Genomic DNA, 17,740 nt, shown 5'->3' on the forward strand with positions numbered 1-17,740 from the left:
CTCTTAGGAGCAAAGTTAAGACTTGCAGAATCTCTAATTTAAAAAGAGGGTGATTTCAATTCATCCATCTTCTAAGAAATATGTTTATAAAATGCCTACATGCTTCTTACATTAGTTGTCTGCTCTAATTAGAGAAGGAAAATGTTTCTCACTTCCTAAATGAGAAACATTCCCTAAATTCACAAATCCCCCGGATTGTCCTTAGTCTAAATCTCTGTATAGAAGTGTCTGGAATAGAAGTGTGCAAATATCAGAATTCAAGGATATAAGCTTTCATGCTGAAAAGTGCATAGACTTTCAACATCGACAAAAATCAAAACTGCCACTTAGATATTTCTTGTTTAAATAACAGTGATGTTACTTTACAGTTAACTGTAGGTAATCACTGAATTGTAACACATGCAGAAATTAAGAAAATTTCCAGTGTTTCTAAATATCTATCATTATAAAAATGAATATTTTACCAAATTATGGTTTCTAAAGATATAAAGATTATGATCTAAGAAACTTCAGCAATGACAAAGTAAAATTTTTACCTTTGTTTCCAGCAGCTTTCTAAAATTACCATTCTAAATCTTATTGAATTAATGAAAATAAAATTTACCCCAAAACAGATTTTTGTGGCAGAAACTAAATCTTTAAAAAATACATGAAGTAAAAGTAACATGAGAAGTTTCCTGAAACAAATTATAATAGTTAGATCCCCTTAACCAATTCTTGGAAATACAATGTCCTTGTTTGTAAACTTGTCATATAAAATGATTCTAAAGTACAAATGAGTTTTTACATCAACTAGTTGACAAGGTGCCACCTCACCACCCACCAACAGCATCTGGCGGAAGCGTCCAGTGCTTAACACACATTTCACCACCTGTCAAGGAGGCAGACTCCAGGGTAGAGAAAGAAGCCTTGAGCTCTAAGACACAGGTAACTACGTGCCACACTGTGGGGGTGGTGTCGGCCAGTGGATCAGGAGGTGCACTGAGTGTCCCCCAGCCCCCAGGAAGGCTGCTCTGTCTGCATCAAGGCACCCAGTCCCTCGGGTGGCGCAAAACTTCCAGCATTTCAGCTTCTTTAGAGTTCTCTGAGGGTGAATGCATGTACTCCCATCTATGAAGGTTCAAAACAGAAGCAAACACATGTAATAACAATAAAAAATAAATAACAACATACACACCTCTTTATCTAAACTAAATAAAATTCTAAGGGTAATAAAAAGTCCTCTAACTCTTTGTCTTCACTAAGCTTTCAAAAAATATTTGCTGCTAAAGAAATAAAGTTTCTTAATAATTCTTGGAGCATAGTCTAGCTAATATTAATACTCCAGAGCCAAAACACACTTTTATTACAATCTAGGGTTTTGTGAAGTATAAAACCTCAGATGATCCATGGGCAAACTTTTTTTTTAGCTTAGTACTTTTTCTTTTATTTTAATGTGTTCATTTCTATTCATGACAAAAATGTTGGTTTGCCTTTAATCTTCTCTCTGAAAAATATGAGTATAAAATTTAAGTAAATAATATGTCAGATTATATACAAATATATAAACAATGGTGAAAATGGCTAAACTGTAGTATGAACTCTGGTAAACACTAGTTTAGACCAGGGGCTGGCAAACTTTGGGCTTCACTGATGGCAAGAGACACGGATTCAATTCCTGGATCGGGAAGATCCCCTGAAGAAGGAAATGGCAACCTACTCCAGTATTCTTGCCTGGGAAATCCCACAGACTGAGGAGCCTGGCAGGCTACAGTCTATGGGGTCGCAGAGTCAGACACGACTTAGCAACTAAAACAACTAGCAAACTTTCCCTGAAAAGGGTTGAATAATAAATATCTTGGGCTCTTGGGGTCATATACATATTGCAGGCTGTTGCCTATTCCTTTTTTGCCTGTGATTTTCTTATAAAGACAGCAAAGTCAAAACCAAGGAAGTCTTTAGGAAAGCTATTTGTGGTATCAATGTTCATGCTTTGTAGGGGTCAGAGGACTGGGGGGGTGGGGAGTAACTATCATTCTCATGAGTTATGCTTACCGGGCAGTGAGAGGTAAAGACATCAAGATGCTTTCAATCCTGGATCCCGGAGTGAAGAGGCCAAACTTTGTACCCCGATCGTACAGCAGGTTAAATTCTACATACCTGAGATGAAGACATCAAAAAAGATTAAGAGCTGGTGAGTATAGTCTTATACTTCATGGGGGGTTGATGGGTTGGGAAGATGTGTGGGGGTTGGTGGGCATCTTCCCACCAGCCCCACCCCATCAGCTGTAACTGGCACAGGAAACACCAGTCTCATCAGCTGACTTTTCTCCATCCGGACAGGCGTAAAGAAAAGGGTATTCTACCCAGCAAACAAGAGGATATAGATTCAGCCCCAGCACACAGCAGTTACAAAACAACAAGGTTATGTTTTGCAATAAATAAACAGGATGAACACAAAGCTTAGAACTTGAAGGCACAAAAACAAGAAAAGCAAATGGCACCCTTTATCAGGATAGAGCAGCTCTCTCTGGGTCTCCCATAGAGTCTGAGATGTTTGAGTCAAAGACTTCATTCTACTGCTAATAACTCACATGAACTAAGACAGTGTAAAGTTCTTGTAACTGAAAAGCCAAGAACAGTTAACAGAACTCTATCATCTATAGTTACTAACATATCCCAGATATTTCCTTTCCTTAAAGTAGTTAATAGCATTAATAAGCAGTCATATAATTCTGTCTTGCTGCAGATTGATGACAAAAGTCATAATGACAGGTAGTAGTGATTTGAGTTGCAGTGCTTAGCTTTATTTTCTTAGAAAAATATCCTTAACATCAACTAAAACCTGGTTCAGGATATAAGTCTTCCATTAACAGACACAGAGTCATATCTAAACTCCGTCTAGCTTAAAAATCTGTGATTTCCTTTAACATCAAAAGATTCTTTATAAAAGGGTCTTTTGTCTCCAACTTCTTGGAGATATTTCAAAAAGATCATTTCTACTAGCCAAAAGAATTGAAAATGACTCATAAAGCTAAAAATTTCAACAAACAGTTCCCCCTTCAAATCATTTCTCAACTCCTTCAAAAACTACTCTCTTGGTCCAAACTTCCCTCAGATATTATTATCATTAATGCACTGGTTACTGTAATTTAATCACAACTAAAATATATATATATATTCTCTAGATTCCGACAGTGCTTCAATTTTTAGAAAGCACCCTTCACTGTGGAAACTTGCCAATGGCTCTGAGAAAATTTAATAAGTTACATTCATGGATCCCTTTCTACTTCTCATCATTTATCAACGACTAAGTTTTGTGCACTAATAACTAATACCTTCTTTAGTCTGTTTCAAAAGATAACTTAAGTGAATCTTCTTAACTTCTTCCTAAGACCACAGGAAAAAAAAACATCAGTCTCTCAACTCCCTTTCTCACCCCTGATGTTATCTTTCTGAAACGTGATATTTAAGGGATGGCTGTGATTCTCTATTTGTACTGATGTCTTGTTCAGAGACCCCTGTAAGGAGCTCCCAAATGAGCCTCTTGTGCTCATGAGCGAATCCTTGTGCTGCTTTCCTGTTTGAGTGAACAGGAAATGTTCCTTCAACATTCACTCAACAGGAATGTTCCTTCCTGTGTATTAGCCTGACTTTCACCAGGTTTTGCTTAGATCTGATCTTTCCAATCCTTTCCATACATTTATCCACTCCGAGATATCTGTAAACTATGAACCTCAGCCATTCCCTTTAATATAACTGATATCTACCTTGTATCCTGTTTCCCTGTCCCAAAATACAACAAAACAAGTTACAGATGTTTAGTTTCTCTGAAAAAGAAACTAGAAAAGAACCTTCCAAGACTGGAGGTTCAAGGTGTGGGGAGAGAACAGAAGTAACTGAGGGCAGGCACGTGTGTTCAATCGTACCTGACACTTCGAGACCCCATGGACTGTAGCCTGCCAGACTTCTCTGTCCATGGGATTTCCCAGGCAAGAATAATGGAGTGGGTTTCCATTTCCTCCTCCAGGGGATCTTCCCGACCTAGGGACCCAACCCGCGTCTCCTGCATTGGCAGGCAGGTTCATTACCAGTGTACCACCACAAGACTAAATGAGATTGCCAAAGAGGCTGTAAAGTCAAAAGATAAGCAGCCTGACCACCACAGGGGAAAGTTGTATTTGGGGCGACAGGAAGTGGGGAAAAGTAATATAGATAATGGGTTATGAATGCCACGTAAGAAAGTGACGTCAGGGCTCAAAACCACAAAAAAAGAGCTGGGGTTATCTTAAGTCCCAGAATTGACTGCCATTTTAAGGCCCAGAGATAAGGACAGTAGAAGGGGCCTCTGCCTCTCTTTGAAAGTATCGTCACCCACCACACCACAGAAAATTAACCTAACACCCCACACTTCTGCCAAATCCAAAAAACACGACATGCAATGATACACACAAATGGAACTCTCAAAATACGCTGTCAATTAATAACAGTAATAAACAGAATAAGACATTATTCCTATGTCCAGAAAGTTTTAAAGGCTTCACCTCATAAGTAGTCACAAACCCTGCTGGCTTTGCATAAGAAATCTCACGTAAAACTAGAACATTGCACTTTCCACAGAGTTTGGTTTATTTATTTATTAATTTTTAGTTTCCTTTTTTTTGTTGTTTTGTTTTACTTTTGTTTTCATTTCTTCCAGAGTTTTAATTTACCCTCTTGGGATGGTCTTCCCTACTAAACTGTGAACATCTCTGCCCAGCATGGGCCCTAGCCATGGGGGCATACGATAAATGTCAAGAGAAAGGGAAGGAGGAGTAAGGGTGTATTTGGGAAATCATAGGACCAAAAAACACACCCGTCCTAAAAAAAAATGCCCCTGTTTAATAAATGTCTGACGAGAACACAATGAAATTCTCATTTTCCCGAGTTTTATACACAGGGAGCAGGCAGGCACAGGCAGTTCTAAGAAAGAGTAAACAACAAACATTTATCTTAAGACTTGGAACAGTATCTAAGTGAACGTTTTCAGGGCATTAGCCTTATCTCCTTAAGTTCCCAAAGCTTCACATGCCCAGGACAGAATTAATATAAATGAGAAAATCCATTTTTGTAGGCATGGACCAGTAGAACACATGCGATTAAGATGGTAATGAGAAACAGTGGCTAATCTGCAGCAGATCCACAATCACACCCCAGCTGAAGATGCCCTCACGTGGGTCATCCAACTGAGCTCACCAACTCGGCACACAAAGCAGGGTGGCCAAAGTGAGCACCGTGGCTGGAAACACTAACTGCTTAACCATTCACATGGAAGAAGGTCTGCAAGTTTTGAAGGCACAATGACCTGGTTCCACATCTGGGATCTTTGATTTACCAGCTGTGTAAACTTGGGCAAGAGACTTACTTCACTAAGTTTTATCATCTGTAAAATGATGATAGTTATACCAATTCCACAGGTTTGTGATGAAAATTAGATGCAAACGGCCTAATGTACTGGCCAGCGGGTATGAACAGTTCCATAACAAACAAATATCATTACAGTTCCCTAACTACAATTTCTAAAACAATCATTTTCATTATAATGACTTCCATGAAAACCTGAAGTTAAACAAAAAAAGGTATGATTCAGAATTTACAAAGCAGCAAAAACATTAAATGATTCTCCTACCTTGGCAGAAGGTTGGAAGGTATTGTTTGAAGACAAACTAAAAGAAATCAGCCGAATTAAATTCAACAAGTACTTACTATAAGCCTAATATGAGTCTCTAATGTACAGACAGATTAAACAAACTTTGCTCTTTTTATAATACTATTTCACAGTGTTTTTTTAATTCACTTTGTTATTTATCTAGTTATGAAAAGAAATCAGGGTGAGCATTAACACAGCTCTGACAAAGTACTGCCCAAGATGACCATCAGCCACTGTTATTACAGTCGCTCCACTCCATCCTCCCACCTCTTATGACATGAGAGGGTTCATCGCTCACTCACCGTCCTCTTCGGAGCTGCTGCCACAACTTCTCCTGGGGAGTGAAGGAGTCATTACAGTGCTTCTTCACGAGGGGGACGTAAGAAGGAATGATCGCCTGGGTACAGCTCTGCACAAAGCGAAACACCTCCTCCTTGGATGGAGAGTCGAGGTCATCAAAAAAGATACCCCCGATACCCCTCCGCTCCCCACGATGGGCTATAAAAAAGTAATCGTCACACCTGGAAAACACAGCAAGACCACAGAAGGAAAAAGAGATGTGTGTGAAAATCAGTGTGAGCATTTCAGCTTATAGCACCATCCCTGACTAATGCCAGCACAGTGCCCTTTCTTTTCGTCCACATCTGAAATGAAACTAGACTTTTAGACAGATTTTCTGCAGTTATTACCAATGTAGAAAACACTTACACTTTTACCTACAAATCAAGTAGGCAAGTGAACACATATCTATCTAACGTGGCATTGTAAGACCTTTACTGAAAAGAAAAACAGAGTCCGCTCTTAATACTCGTATTTCTTAAAACAAGTGATGCTGCTGCCCTCGGAAACATTGCTGCTTTTGCAGGAGGCAGGAACCCTTCACCAACAATGACACCAACCAAGTCCATGACCAGGTGCTAACCCCTAAGCTCTCTGAATCAGTTCTCTGAATTCAGTTCTTAGAGGTAATTACCTCTAAGGGTCTCTCTCAGCAATAAAACGTGATGACTCTACAGTATGCGTGACTCAGGGGAGGGTTGGTGGAAGGAAATGTTCAGAGAATAAGAGTCCTCAGAACGTTAAAGGTTGCCCTTCTGAACCAGCACATGAGACTATCACTTTGTTCTCCAGTCTTCCCCACCTGTGCCTACTAGAGCAGATTTCCTAAGTCACTTCCTAATTGCTAAATCTGTGGTACAGCTGACTTCGTGGAAATAGTTAACTTCTTTCCATTATCTCGATATAAAAGGGTTTGTAAACAGAAAAAATTGTACAAACAAAAACTAAAAACTACTGAAAGGTTATCGTGAAAATAGCCCTAATAGTTTAAAATTTTTTAAAAGGTCGGCAGGGGGGAGGGGCAGAAGATACATATCCCTAGAACTGATGCACTGGTATAATTCACCTTGACTGCAACTTCTTGACTTTTTTCCACACATACATTTTATTAACAGAGTTAAAGAACAGCCAGAGCAAGGCTGTAAAGCCAGCTTTAATGAAATCATATTATTTCCACATCTCTATTCATGGGATTATGAAATTAAGAGATTTAACTAAATACACTAAAAACTTTTTAACTAGCCTGTATCTGAGATATTTTCTTAATACGACTCAGATAAAGTTCTTCAGTAACAGGGATAAAAGCAAACCAAAAAAAAAAGAGAATACCCCATTCTCCTGCTGGAAGGAAGCTAATATGTAACAAAAAAACAATTCTTACACCTCTGTGTCCATGGCTGTGCAGTGTTCAGTGGCAATGTCAAATCAAAAAGAGGTTATGTAAATATCTTATCTTTTCTGAAGATTTTAAAATGAACTCCATATTCTTACATAAATAACAGCAAGATTCTACAAATATTAACACTAAAAACAAAGCAAAAAACAACCCACCCCAAACCCTTTCTGTTCCTCCTTTTTCTAGAATGGCATTTAGTTCTAAGCAGTGATGAGTACTTTATTCTTATTCCAGATAACTTATGCAGAGATTTCATTTCATATCTATCAAATACCCTGGGTAACTCTTTTATCATTAAGAGTTTCTTTCACAAAGCTTCCAATCCCAGTGTTCTCCTTGTCCCAAATCTCCAGTACATTTGCACCTCCCCTAATAGTTCTCCAACTTTTCCCATGCTCGAACACATTTCTATGGCAACAACGAGATGATAATCCTCATGTGGGGCGAGAATTTAATACAGTAAGTCCCTTATACAAACCTTCAAGTTGCAAATTTTCAAAGATTCTACAGTTGTGCATGCCCAATCTTCTAAGTTAGTTCCCATGTCTGGTGTACACTGTCGCACGCATGCATCCTCTGCAAGTACATGTGCTTCTGTGCACTTTACTGTACAGTACTATACAGTGTTCAGTATCCTTATTTCAAGCCCAGGATGCTCAGAAGCAAGCACAAAAACGGCAGTCTGTAGCTGGTACTATGCTGTACTTTTCAAGTTACTGTACTGTAAGATTAAAAATGTTTTATTTCCTGTCTGTTTATCTATTTATGTATTATTTGTGTGAAAAACATTATAAATCTATTCCAGTACAATCCTATATGACCGACTACATTACCTGGGTACCTAGGCTAACTCTGTTGGACTTATGAATAAACTGGACTTATGAACGCCCTCTCGGAATGGAACTTGTTTATTTGTAGGGGACTTACTGTATCCCAACTTAGGATTAAAAAGCCTCTGATTCTCAGGCATAGATCACCTTCAAGTTTATATACTAATCATCTGGTTTAACATTAAAACCATGTAAAACTGGTATCTCACTTTTGCTGGGCAAAGAAAACAGTTCAACCTTCATAAGCTGCAAAAGGTATGTAGTGACACAGTAGTGCCTTCAGCAGCTACAGAAGGAATGGTAAACATGTAGGGATCATGAATAGTTCAATAACTTTACCTACCACTTTTTAAATTTGGGATAGAGATCTGGACCATGCTGGTCACATGCCTCCTTGAGAGTCCTGTGAAAATGGACCGCATCCTCTTGGTTCAGGTATGTTGGGGTAAGGTCACATCCACCACCAAACCACCACAGGGTGTTACCTACGAAATCAAGACACGTGATTCAAGTGGATGCTGTTCTAAAGGAAAAGTTAGGCACATTGCTTTAAGTGCCATCACCTGCAGAGGCACGCACAGCAGCGGCAGGCACTGCTCAAGAGCTTGGACAGGGTAATAGCCCAACTAATGGCACACAGAGGCTGGAACTATATTTACATCACGAGGCATGATCAACTGTACCCCGTCTTAAAGCCACTGATAATGCACTGGGACTGGCAAAGCTACGTATGTGGAAAATAATTTCCAAAAGCAAGTTCTCAATGGCAACCTAACAGGGCCCGTGAGGTTTCCCTTTGTTCATAATAAACTGCTATCTGCAAAGACCCCTATGTGCACTTTTGGTTCAGGTGCATTACACCATTCCTTGTGTTGGAGGAAATATGGGGACATCAGAGTCCAGCCAATACTCCTTTCACTTTGCACGTCTAGTGTATACAATCCATCGCACCTGCCAAGGAGTAAGCCTTCACGTGCCTCCTGAAACAAGACTGTACTTAATTTTTCTTGACTTTAGATGTTATGCCTAGTAACCTGTTTTAAAATACTCATTTTGCACAATAATACTTCTCACAGCTTGAGACGCTTACCGTCCGCTTCTTCCACCTCGAAGTATCTGTAGTTGAAATGGATAGTAGGAGTATGAGGATTCTTGGGGTGAATGACAGAGCTCACGCCCATAGCAGAAAACGGCAATTTACCTGGAAAGGAATACAGAGAACTGCACTTGAACACCTGGCTTGATACAAATTAACTCCGACATGGTTTCTGAATCAATTTTCAAAGGCCGCTTTTTAATTTATCTCTTAAAACATAATTTTAAAAAAATAATTGTAAGGAATCCCCAGGTGGTCCAGAGCTTAGAACTCCTCGCTCTGACTGCCGAAAGCCTGCAGTTCAATCCCTGGTCAGGGAACTAAGATCCCACATACCTCAAGGTCAAAAAACGAACAGACAGACAACTGTTAACATTTTAGCACATGTGCCTATGTGCAAATGTGTGTGTGTGTATATATATACCTACATGTTTGTGTGTATGCTTAGTTGCTCAGTCATGTCTGACTCTTTGCGACCCCATGGACTGTTGCCCACAAGGTTCTTCTGTCAATGGAATTCCTTAAGCAAGAATACTGGAGTGGGTTGTCATTAAAAAAGAGTAACTGTGAACAGGCTCATCTGGTATATGCACCTGAATGGAATTTTACAGAATCAATGTTAATTTTACAAATAAAACTTATAGAGAGAAAAGGTTTGCAGGAACTATTAAAGGCTGCTGAGATTGTCTGCATATTAAAAAGCAGAGACATTACTTTGCCAACAAAGGTTTGTCTCATCAAGGCTATGGTTTTTCCAGTAGTCATATATGAATGTGAGAGTTGGACTATAAAGAAAGCTGAGCACCGAAGAATTGATGCTTTTGAACTGTGGTGTTGGAGAAGACTCTTGAGAGTCCCTTGGACTGCAAGGAGATCCAACCAGTCCATCCTAAAGATCAGTCCTGAGTATTCACTGGAAGGACTGATGTTGAAGATGAAACTCCAATACTCTGACAACCTAATGCGAAGAGCTGACTCATTTGAAAAGACCCTGATATTGGGAAAGATTGAAGGCAGGAGAAGGGGACGATAGAGGATAAGGTGGTTGGATGGCATCATTGACTCAATGGAGATGAGTTTAAGATGAGTTTGAATAGACTCCGGGAGTTGGTGATGGACAGGGAGGCCTGGTGTGCTGTGGTCCATGGGGTAGTGAACAGTCAGACACGACTCAGCGACTGGACTGAACTGAACTGAGATTGTTTGATTTACCATCTTTTGTCTTCAGTAGTTTTCCTCTGCTTCTCATTTGTTTTGCTGCTTCCTCAGAAAGATTTCCATGAACGACAGAAATGCTAACCCCAGCCTTTTCAAAAACATGCCCGTCTTGAAGTACACAGCTGATGCCACCACCTCCTGTGAAGAGAAATGTAAAATGAGGAGAGAATGTAAGGGTATGTGCAAAGCTGAAAACTACTGCTGCAAGAAGAAAGTGGGATTAGGAGTTATCTTCCTTCTCTACTTTCCAAATCGTCCATAATATCAGTATATTTATAATTGTTAAGTACAATAAAATGAGATAACCAACTTAACACTATGATATTTTCTATTGACTATTAGCAAATATTTTAACTCTTCACATCACCATTTCTTCTATGTCATTGTTTGTTGTTGTTTAGTTGCTAAGTCCTGTCTGACTCTGCAACCCCATGGACTGTAGCCCACCAGGCTTCTCTGTTCATGGGACTTTCCAGGCAAGAATACTGGAGTGGGTTGCCATTTCCTTTTCTAGGGGATTTTCCCAACCCAGGCTTGGAACCCATATCTCCTGCATTAGCAGGTAGATTCTTTACCACTGAGCCACCTGGGAAGCCCCTACATCCTTACATCATCCTCTAAATTACTGAAATAGTTTCCCTTTAAATAAGACCAATCAGAATGGCATCTATTTGTTATGGGATGTGAGAAAACTAAGATTAAAAACTGGAATGAATATATTTGAAGAATGTTCTATTACTACCAAATTTAAGAGTTCCATATTGTTTCAATTGTTTTTCTCTCAAGTGTGCTGTTTGCCTTTTCATTTTGTTTAGAGGTAATTAAAAAACAGTAGATATTTGAATGCTTAAGGGATTCGGAGGCTTAAACTGAGTGAGATACATATTAACATTTAGGTGTATGACCTTTAAGGCTTCTCAGGTGGTGCTAGTGGTAAAGAACCCGCCTGCCAATGCAGCAAACGTAAGAGAAACGGTTCGATCCCTTTGTGGGGAAGATCCCCTGGAGAAGGAAATGGCAATCTACTCCAATATTCTTGCCTGGAGAATTCCTTGGACAGAGGAGTCTGGGGGGCTACAGCCCCTGGGGTTGCAAAGAGTCAGTATGAGCTTTACTCCCAGTAGCTGGTATGTTTGTTTTTTAGGACACTAGAATTAATTGTTTCCTGAAGTTTCATGTTTGGCTTGTTTTATTTCTAAGAATTTTTAGAGCTGGATGGGATCCAGTACAATCCTTGTATATTTCAAATGAGAAAACTGAGGCCCAGAAAGCAAAACACCATCTCCAGAAACACACAACTAGCAAATGGCCCAAACAATTTGTCTAAGTGCTTTCTAAGCATCAAACAGTATCTGCAGCAGTTCATATATAGTCATGTTATTTTATCGTTACAATACCCTCATATAAAATTTCATTTCATAGATGAGGAAACAGAGGCACAAAAAGTAACTTTCGAAGGTGACACAGCCAGTCCAGGTTGTCTCCTGAATCAACAGTCTTCACTTATAAACATTACAAGATAGGGAATTCCCTGGCAGTCCAGTGGTTAGGACTCTGAACTGTAACTGCTGAGGGCCAAGGTTCAGTCCCTGGTCAAGGAACTAAGGTCCCACAAGCCACGAGGCAAGGCCAGGGAAAAAAAAAAAAAAAAGAAGGCTTAAAAAAAAAGCTACAAGATGGAAAACACTAAGAAAACCAGATTTAGTTTCATTTAAAATAAATGTGTCAATATCACAATCCAAAACCAGCTGGTAAGAAGTTGCTGTAGTATTTCCAGGTAAGAAGGATCAAAAATCCTTTAAGTTTACAACCAAGATACAGGGTTTCACCGTACAGGTAATAACATGAATATATGACTCTATAAGAACTGGGCTTTAATACTTCAGTATTTTGCCAACTGAGGTAAAGATTGTTCTAGCAGGAAATATAACGGGTGCACTTGGCTGAACTGCTAGCCATTTCTTGCGAAACCTGGGTAAAAGACACAATGACACAACACCCTCAGCAGGAGGAGTCTAGCTGACAGTAAGGAAGAGACTTTCTCTTTCCATCTCCAGAGAAGGAGAATGGGTAAACGAACCCGGAGAAAGAGATAAAATGTAGAGACAAATCTATGCTGAATTACAACCTTGGGCATCCTTGCCTGTAGGTTAAAACTGACCTTAAGACTTCTTTGAGAAGTGCCATATAAAATTGCAGATTTTTGAAATGTCCAGTACTAGAGTGACAGCAGGTTTGGGTCCACACCTGCAAGCTGAGGGCTGATGACCCTGTCAGTGTCAACCGTTTTAAAGGTGAACCTTTTAACCTGGCAGCCGCTGTGTAGGTACCCCTTCCTTACTCCCATTCCTTATTCTGAGTCATTTTCTCCCCGCAAACTAAAACCCGACCTCTTTTCCCCATCTCCACCCCCCGCTAGGGGCCGACCTCCTCACCTTCCTTCCTCTCCCACCGGTCCACAGAGAAGCGGGCGCCCCCGTCCACCTGTGCCAGCGCCTGGCACACCTGGGCCTGGGTCTCCAGTATCAGCAGCTCCATCTTGGTCTTCATGTCGTCCGGCCTCCTCCGCAGCTCGCGCAGGTCGGTCACCGGCGGGGCCATGAAGCAGCGGCAGCGGCGGGCCAGCTCATCGTCCTCCTCCTCGGGCCTGCCGAGAGATGCGCTCTGCGCCCCGGAGCTCTTGCGCACCATCTCGGCCCGCTCCACGTGCCCGAAGGCGACGGCGGCCAGTCCCACCAGCCCGGCGAGCCCCGCGGCTAGCCGAGTTCTCAGCCGGGAGCCGCCTCCCACGGGGGGTCCGTACCCCAGCCCGCGGCTCTGCTCGCCGCAAGCGGTACCAGGCGGGCGGCACAGGCGTCCGGCTGCGCAGCGCGGGGACCAAGCGCGCAGCTCCCCGTAGGCGCGCAGCTCCCCGCAAGCGCCCCGCACCGCGCGCCAGCAGGGACCCGCGCTCAACCAGCGCAGATTCATGGCCATGCTCTCGCGCTGTCACCCTGAGCAGTGCCCGCCTCCCGCAGGCCGGCCCCTGAATCCCCCAAGATCCCCGGTGGCAAGTGGCGCCGGTACTGGGAACCTTTGCTGGAGAAGAGATACTACCGGGTCGATCCCCCGCGGCGGCGGAGGCGGCGGCGGCGGGCGGGAAGTGAGGAATGCCGGGATCTGTAGTCCCGGCTCCTATCGCCGCCTGCAGGGGCGCGCCGACGAGATAAAAGAATCCAGCGTCCCCAGAAGGGCGGATCCCATGGGAGGAGAGCTGGGGTGCTGGGTAGGAGAGGGCAGGGAAAGCGAAGGCAGAGATAAAACAGGCCTTCTTATCACATACAACCTCTGTCGGTTCAACCAATCACAAGGAGAAGGCAAAATATGGCTGGCCGAGCCAAGGGCTAAGCAGAGTAGAAATATGGCCAGAGACCCCTGCCCCAACTTTTATTTTTAAATCGAGTTGCAAATCCTGACTCTTGTGTTTCCCTTTGTTCCCAATTCTAGTCCTCTAAGGCTTCTAGAGCTTGGACGATTGTGGGGGGAGCCTGGGAAACTCCTTACCGATGAACTAGTTTTTTTGTTTTTGTTTTGTTTTACAATATTGTATTGGTTTTGCCATACATCAACATGAATCCACCATGGGTGTACACGTGTTCCCCATCCTGAACCCCCCTCCCACCTCCCTCCCCATACCATCCCTCTGAGTCATCCCAGTGCACCAGCTCCAAGCATCCTGTATCCTGCATCAAACCTGGACTGGTGATTGGTTTCTTATATGATATTATACATGTTTCAATGCCATTTTCTCAAATCATCCCACCCTCTCCCTCAGAGTCCAAAAGACTGTTCTATACATCTGTGTCTCTTTTGCTGTCTTGCATACAAGGTTATCATTACCATCTTTCTAAATTCCGTATATACGTGTTAGTATACTGTATTGGTGTTTTTCTTTCTGGCTTATTTTACTCTGTATAATCAGCTCCAGTTTCGATGAACTAGTTTTTAAAGGGAGTAAGAAAAGCTATAATTGGGCCCATAGGAGAATTCTGAGAAAAGAATTTCTGGAGTCAACTACATAGCACAGGCCTAGCATTAAAATCTTCCCAGGCCTTGCCTATACAGTGCCCACTCAATTATTTTAGGAATAAGAAAAGCAAAGTATTGTACTGTTGACGGAATTTGTAATTTCCTCCGGTTCTGTCGCCTCACAACAAAAATTTGAAGCAGCCGATAGACCAGCTTTACAGCCCATGGACAGATCAGTGTAACAGCCCTGGGTTGGACTAGTGTTACAGCTCTGTTTTGCAGCTGAGTTTTATTTAGAAAGTAAAGGAAAATGCGTCCTCAAGCCTTGAGGGCATGCTGACTCAGAAGACCTGAAGAGAGGCCCCCAGCCCAATTTTGGCTCCTCTTTTTAGGCCAGGAGTGCTGTTTTACCTGAGGTCCTCACTCTGGTCCTCTGACCTTCCTTTGTTTTATTTTCATGGGTTTTTCCCTTCCTTGTCTTTTAGCCACCACCATTCTGGACTCCTTTTTCCTATTCTAACTACCTAATAGAACTAAACTGCATAAAACTCATGACCTGGTGTGTTTGAGTGATCAAGGAATGGAGATTTAAAAAATACTTATCATACAGTTGTAGGATGCTGCCAAATATTTTTCATGCTTCGAATAACTCCTGTTAACTGGGCAGGACATTCACCTACCCCCTCAACACACACACACACACACACACACACACACTCTCTCTCTCTCTCTCTCTCTCTCTCTTTAGAAAAACAAGGAAAGAAGCTAAAAGATTTGATAGATTATTTTTGTTCCCGTATCCATGTCACAGTTCCATTATGTCTGGAAGTGTAAGAAGGAGGAACTTCCCTGGCAGTCCAGTGGTTAGAGGCCGCCCTTTCACTGCTGTGGGCCCCAGTTGGATCGCAGGGGGGAAACTAAGGTCCTGCAGCCAGGCCATAAAGCCAAAAGAAAAAGAAAATGTAAGAAGGACTGTTATGGGCGAATTTGTCCCTTAAATCTCCAAGATGATTTTAATTTCTAGTAGTAGATAATTAAGCCATTGGTGGTGGTTTCTACGTTTTTTCTTTGTGGCTAGATGCAGCAATGGAACTTCCATGGCTACAGGTCAAACTAGTTGTTCAAGGCAGATATTTTATCATCCACAGATAACTACATCCAGTAGCTCTCATACAGAGAACATTCTTGGCTGGATGGGTGTGCTTGACTTCCTAGCAGATTCAATGAGTGTTAAATGCCTGGATTAAGAAGTGAATAAACCACATTAGGGAAAGTTTTGGCCACAGTATAACTTGCTGGGAGGCTGAGTTGGCAAAGGAAAAGAAAGATAACTATCGCTGTATAACGTGACCCACTGCAGGGAACATGGGGGCTGAGTGAGCACCAGGAGGGGACCAAGTCCAACCTGGAAGCCTGGTAGGTCTTTTGGAAGAAGAGGCACCAAAGCTGAAGAACCTTAAGGCGGTTTGGCCCTCAGCAGGGACAGGGAGGGTCTGGGGGGCTTGGGTGAGGATAAAGAAATGTTGTTGCCAAAGTCTACTTAGTTGCTTAGTCCTGTCCAACTCTTTGTGACCCCATGGACTGTAGCCCACCAGGCTCCTCTGTCCATTGGGTTTTCCCGGCCAGAATACTGGAGTGGGTTGCAATTTTCTTCTCCAGGGGATGGAACCTGTGTCTCCTGCATTTACAGGCAGATTCTTTACCACTGAGCCACCAGGGAAGCCCAAAAGAAATGTTAGTTGGTTATTAACACTTCTTGTGGAGAAGGTAATGGCACCCCACTCCAATACTCTTGCTGGGAAAATCCCATGGATGGAGGAGCCTGGTAGGCTGCAGTCCATGCAGTCGCTAAGAGTCGGACACGACTGAGCGACTTCACTTTCACTTTTCACTTTCATACATTGGAGAAGGAAATGCCAACCCACTCCAGTGTTCTTGCCTGGAGAATCCCAAGGACGAGAGAGCCTGGTGGGCTGCTGTCTATGGGGTCACACAGAGTCCGACATGACTGAAGCGACTTAGCAGCAGCTACCCTTCTTCAGTGGTCTAGACCATTGAAAAGAATACAAACTTTCAGTTATAAAATAAGCCCTGGGGCTGTAAGCTACAGCATGATGACTATAGTTAACAATGCTGCTGCTACTGCTAAGTCGCTTCAGTCATGTCCAACTCTGTGCAACCCCAGAGACGGCAGCCCTCCAGGCTCCCCCGTCCCAGGGGTTCTCCAGGCAAGAACACTGGAGTGAGTTGCCATTTCCTTCTCCAATGTATGAAAGTGAAAGTGAAGTCTCTCAGTCATGTCCAGCTCTTAGCGACTGCATGGACTGCAGCCTACCAGGCTCCTCCATCCATGGGATTTGCCAGGCAAGGGTACTTGAGTGGGTTGCCATTGCCTTCTCCAACAGTTAACAATACTATATTGTATATTTGAAAGTTGCTAAAGGAATAGGTCTTAAAAGATCTTATCACAAGAAAAAAATGTTAACTCCGTATGGTGATAGATGTTAACTAGCTTATTGCAACCATCATTCTGCAATAGATACATGTTTATAAAATCATTATGTTGTACACCTAAAATTAATTTAATATTATAGGTCAATTATACCTTAATTAAAAAAAAAAAAGAAAAAGAACTGTCACTCAAGAAAGGGTTTATTTGCCTTTTTCAGATGCCTGTGATGGAATTTGACTGAGCCTGGTTGTGATGAATGAAATTGATTAATAAAAAGGAAACTCTCTGGCCCATTAGTGCCTTAATTCTGGGAATACCCATAAAGTTAGTAAAAGATAAGCAGGCACAGGCTATTTTGAACATTTGTTCAGGCAGATAGGCTGGTCTTGAGCCCAACTGTCTGCTAGTTTCCAGATTTCCACCCCTCTTCATCCTTAGCTTTTCTATGCCCGGGGCCTCCTCATTTCTTCTTCTGGTTTCCAGTACCTTCCCTACCCTCACCTTCTTATGCTATGTGCTGGGAGCCAGCGTGAGGAACTCCACCCGTGGCAAAGGTCATGAGGAAGGAGGCTAAGCATACGCAAAGGTGGGATCGAGCCTCAGGAGTCCCTCTGGATATTCTCAAGCATCTACCCCCAAAACCAGAGTCTGCCTACTTTACTGTTTTGTGTTCTCACCTCTGACTTTACGGGGGGCTGTCCCCCACCACCATCTCACTCTCTCTGAAAAAGAG

The 17,740-nt window shown here is 42.3% G+C and overlaps 1 protein-coding gene across 1 annotated transcript; it reads right to left on the bottom strand.

Annotated features, from left to right (window-relative positions):
• Nucleotides 1–387: 387 nt before the first annotated feature.
• On the bottom strand, nt 388–13,647 carry CPOX (coproporphyrinogen oxidase). The gene is made up of 7 exons (NM_001192393.3): nt 12,983–13,647; nt 10,542–10,685; nt 9,324–9,434; nt 8,577–8,718; nt 5,971–6,189; nt 2,035–2,139; nt 388–1,110 (listed from the first exon to the last, which is right to left on the bottom strand). The coding sequence occupies exons 1-7, from the start codon at nt 13,521–13,523 to the stop codon at nt 1,023–1,025; spliced, it is 1,350 nt and encodes a 449-aa protein (NP_001179322.1). The 5' UTR covers nt 13,524–13,647; the 3' UTR covers nt 388–1,022.
• Nucleotides 13,648–17,740: the final 4,093 nt, after the last annotated feature.

Source organism: Bos taurus, chromosome 1, assembly GCF_002263795.3.
Source record: "Bos taurus isolate L1 Dominette 01449 registration number 42190680 breed Hereford chromosome 1, ARS-UCD2.0, whole genome shotgun sequence".
In the NCBI taxonomy this organism is placed as follows: Eukaryota; Metazoa; Chordata; class Mammalia; order Artiodactyla; family Bovidae; genus Bos; species Bos taurus.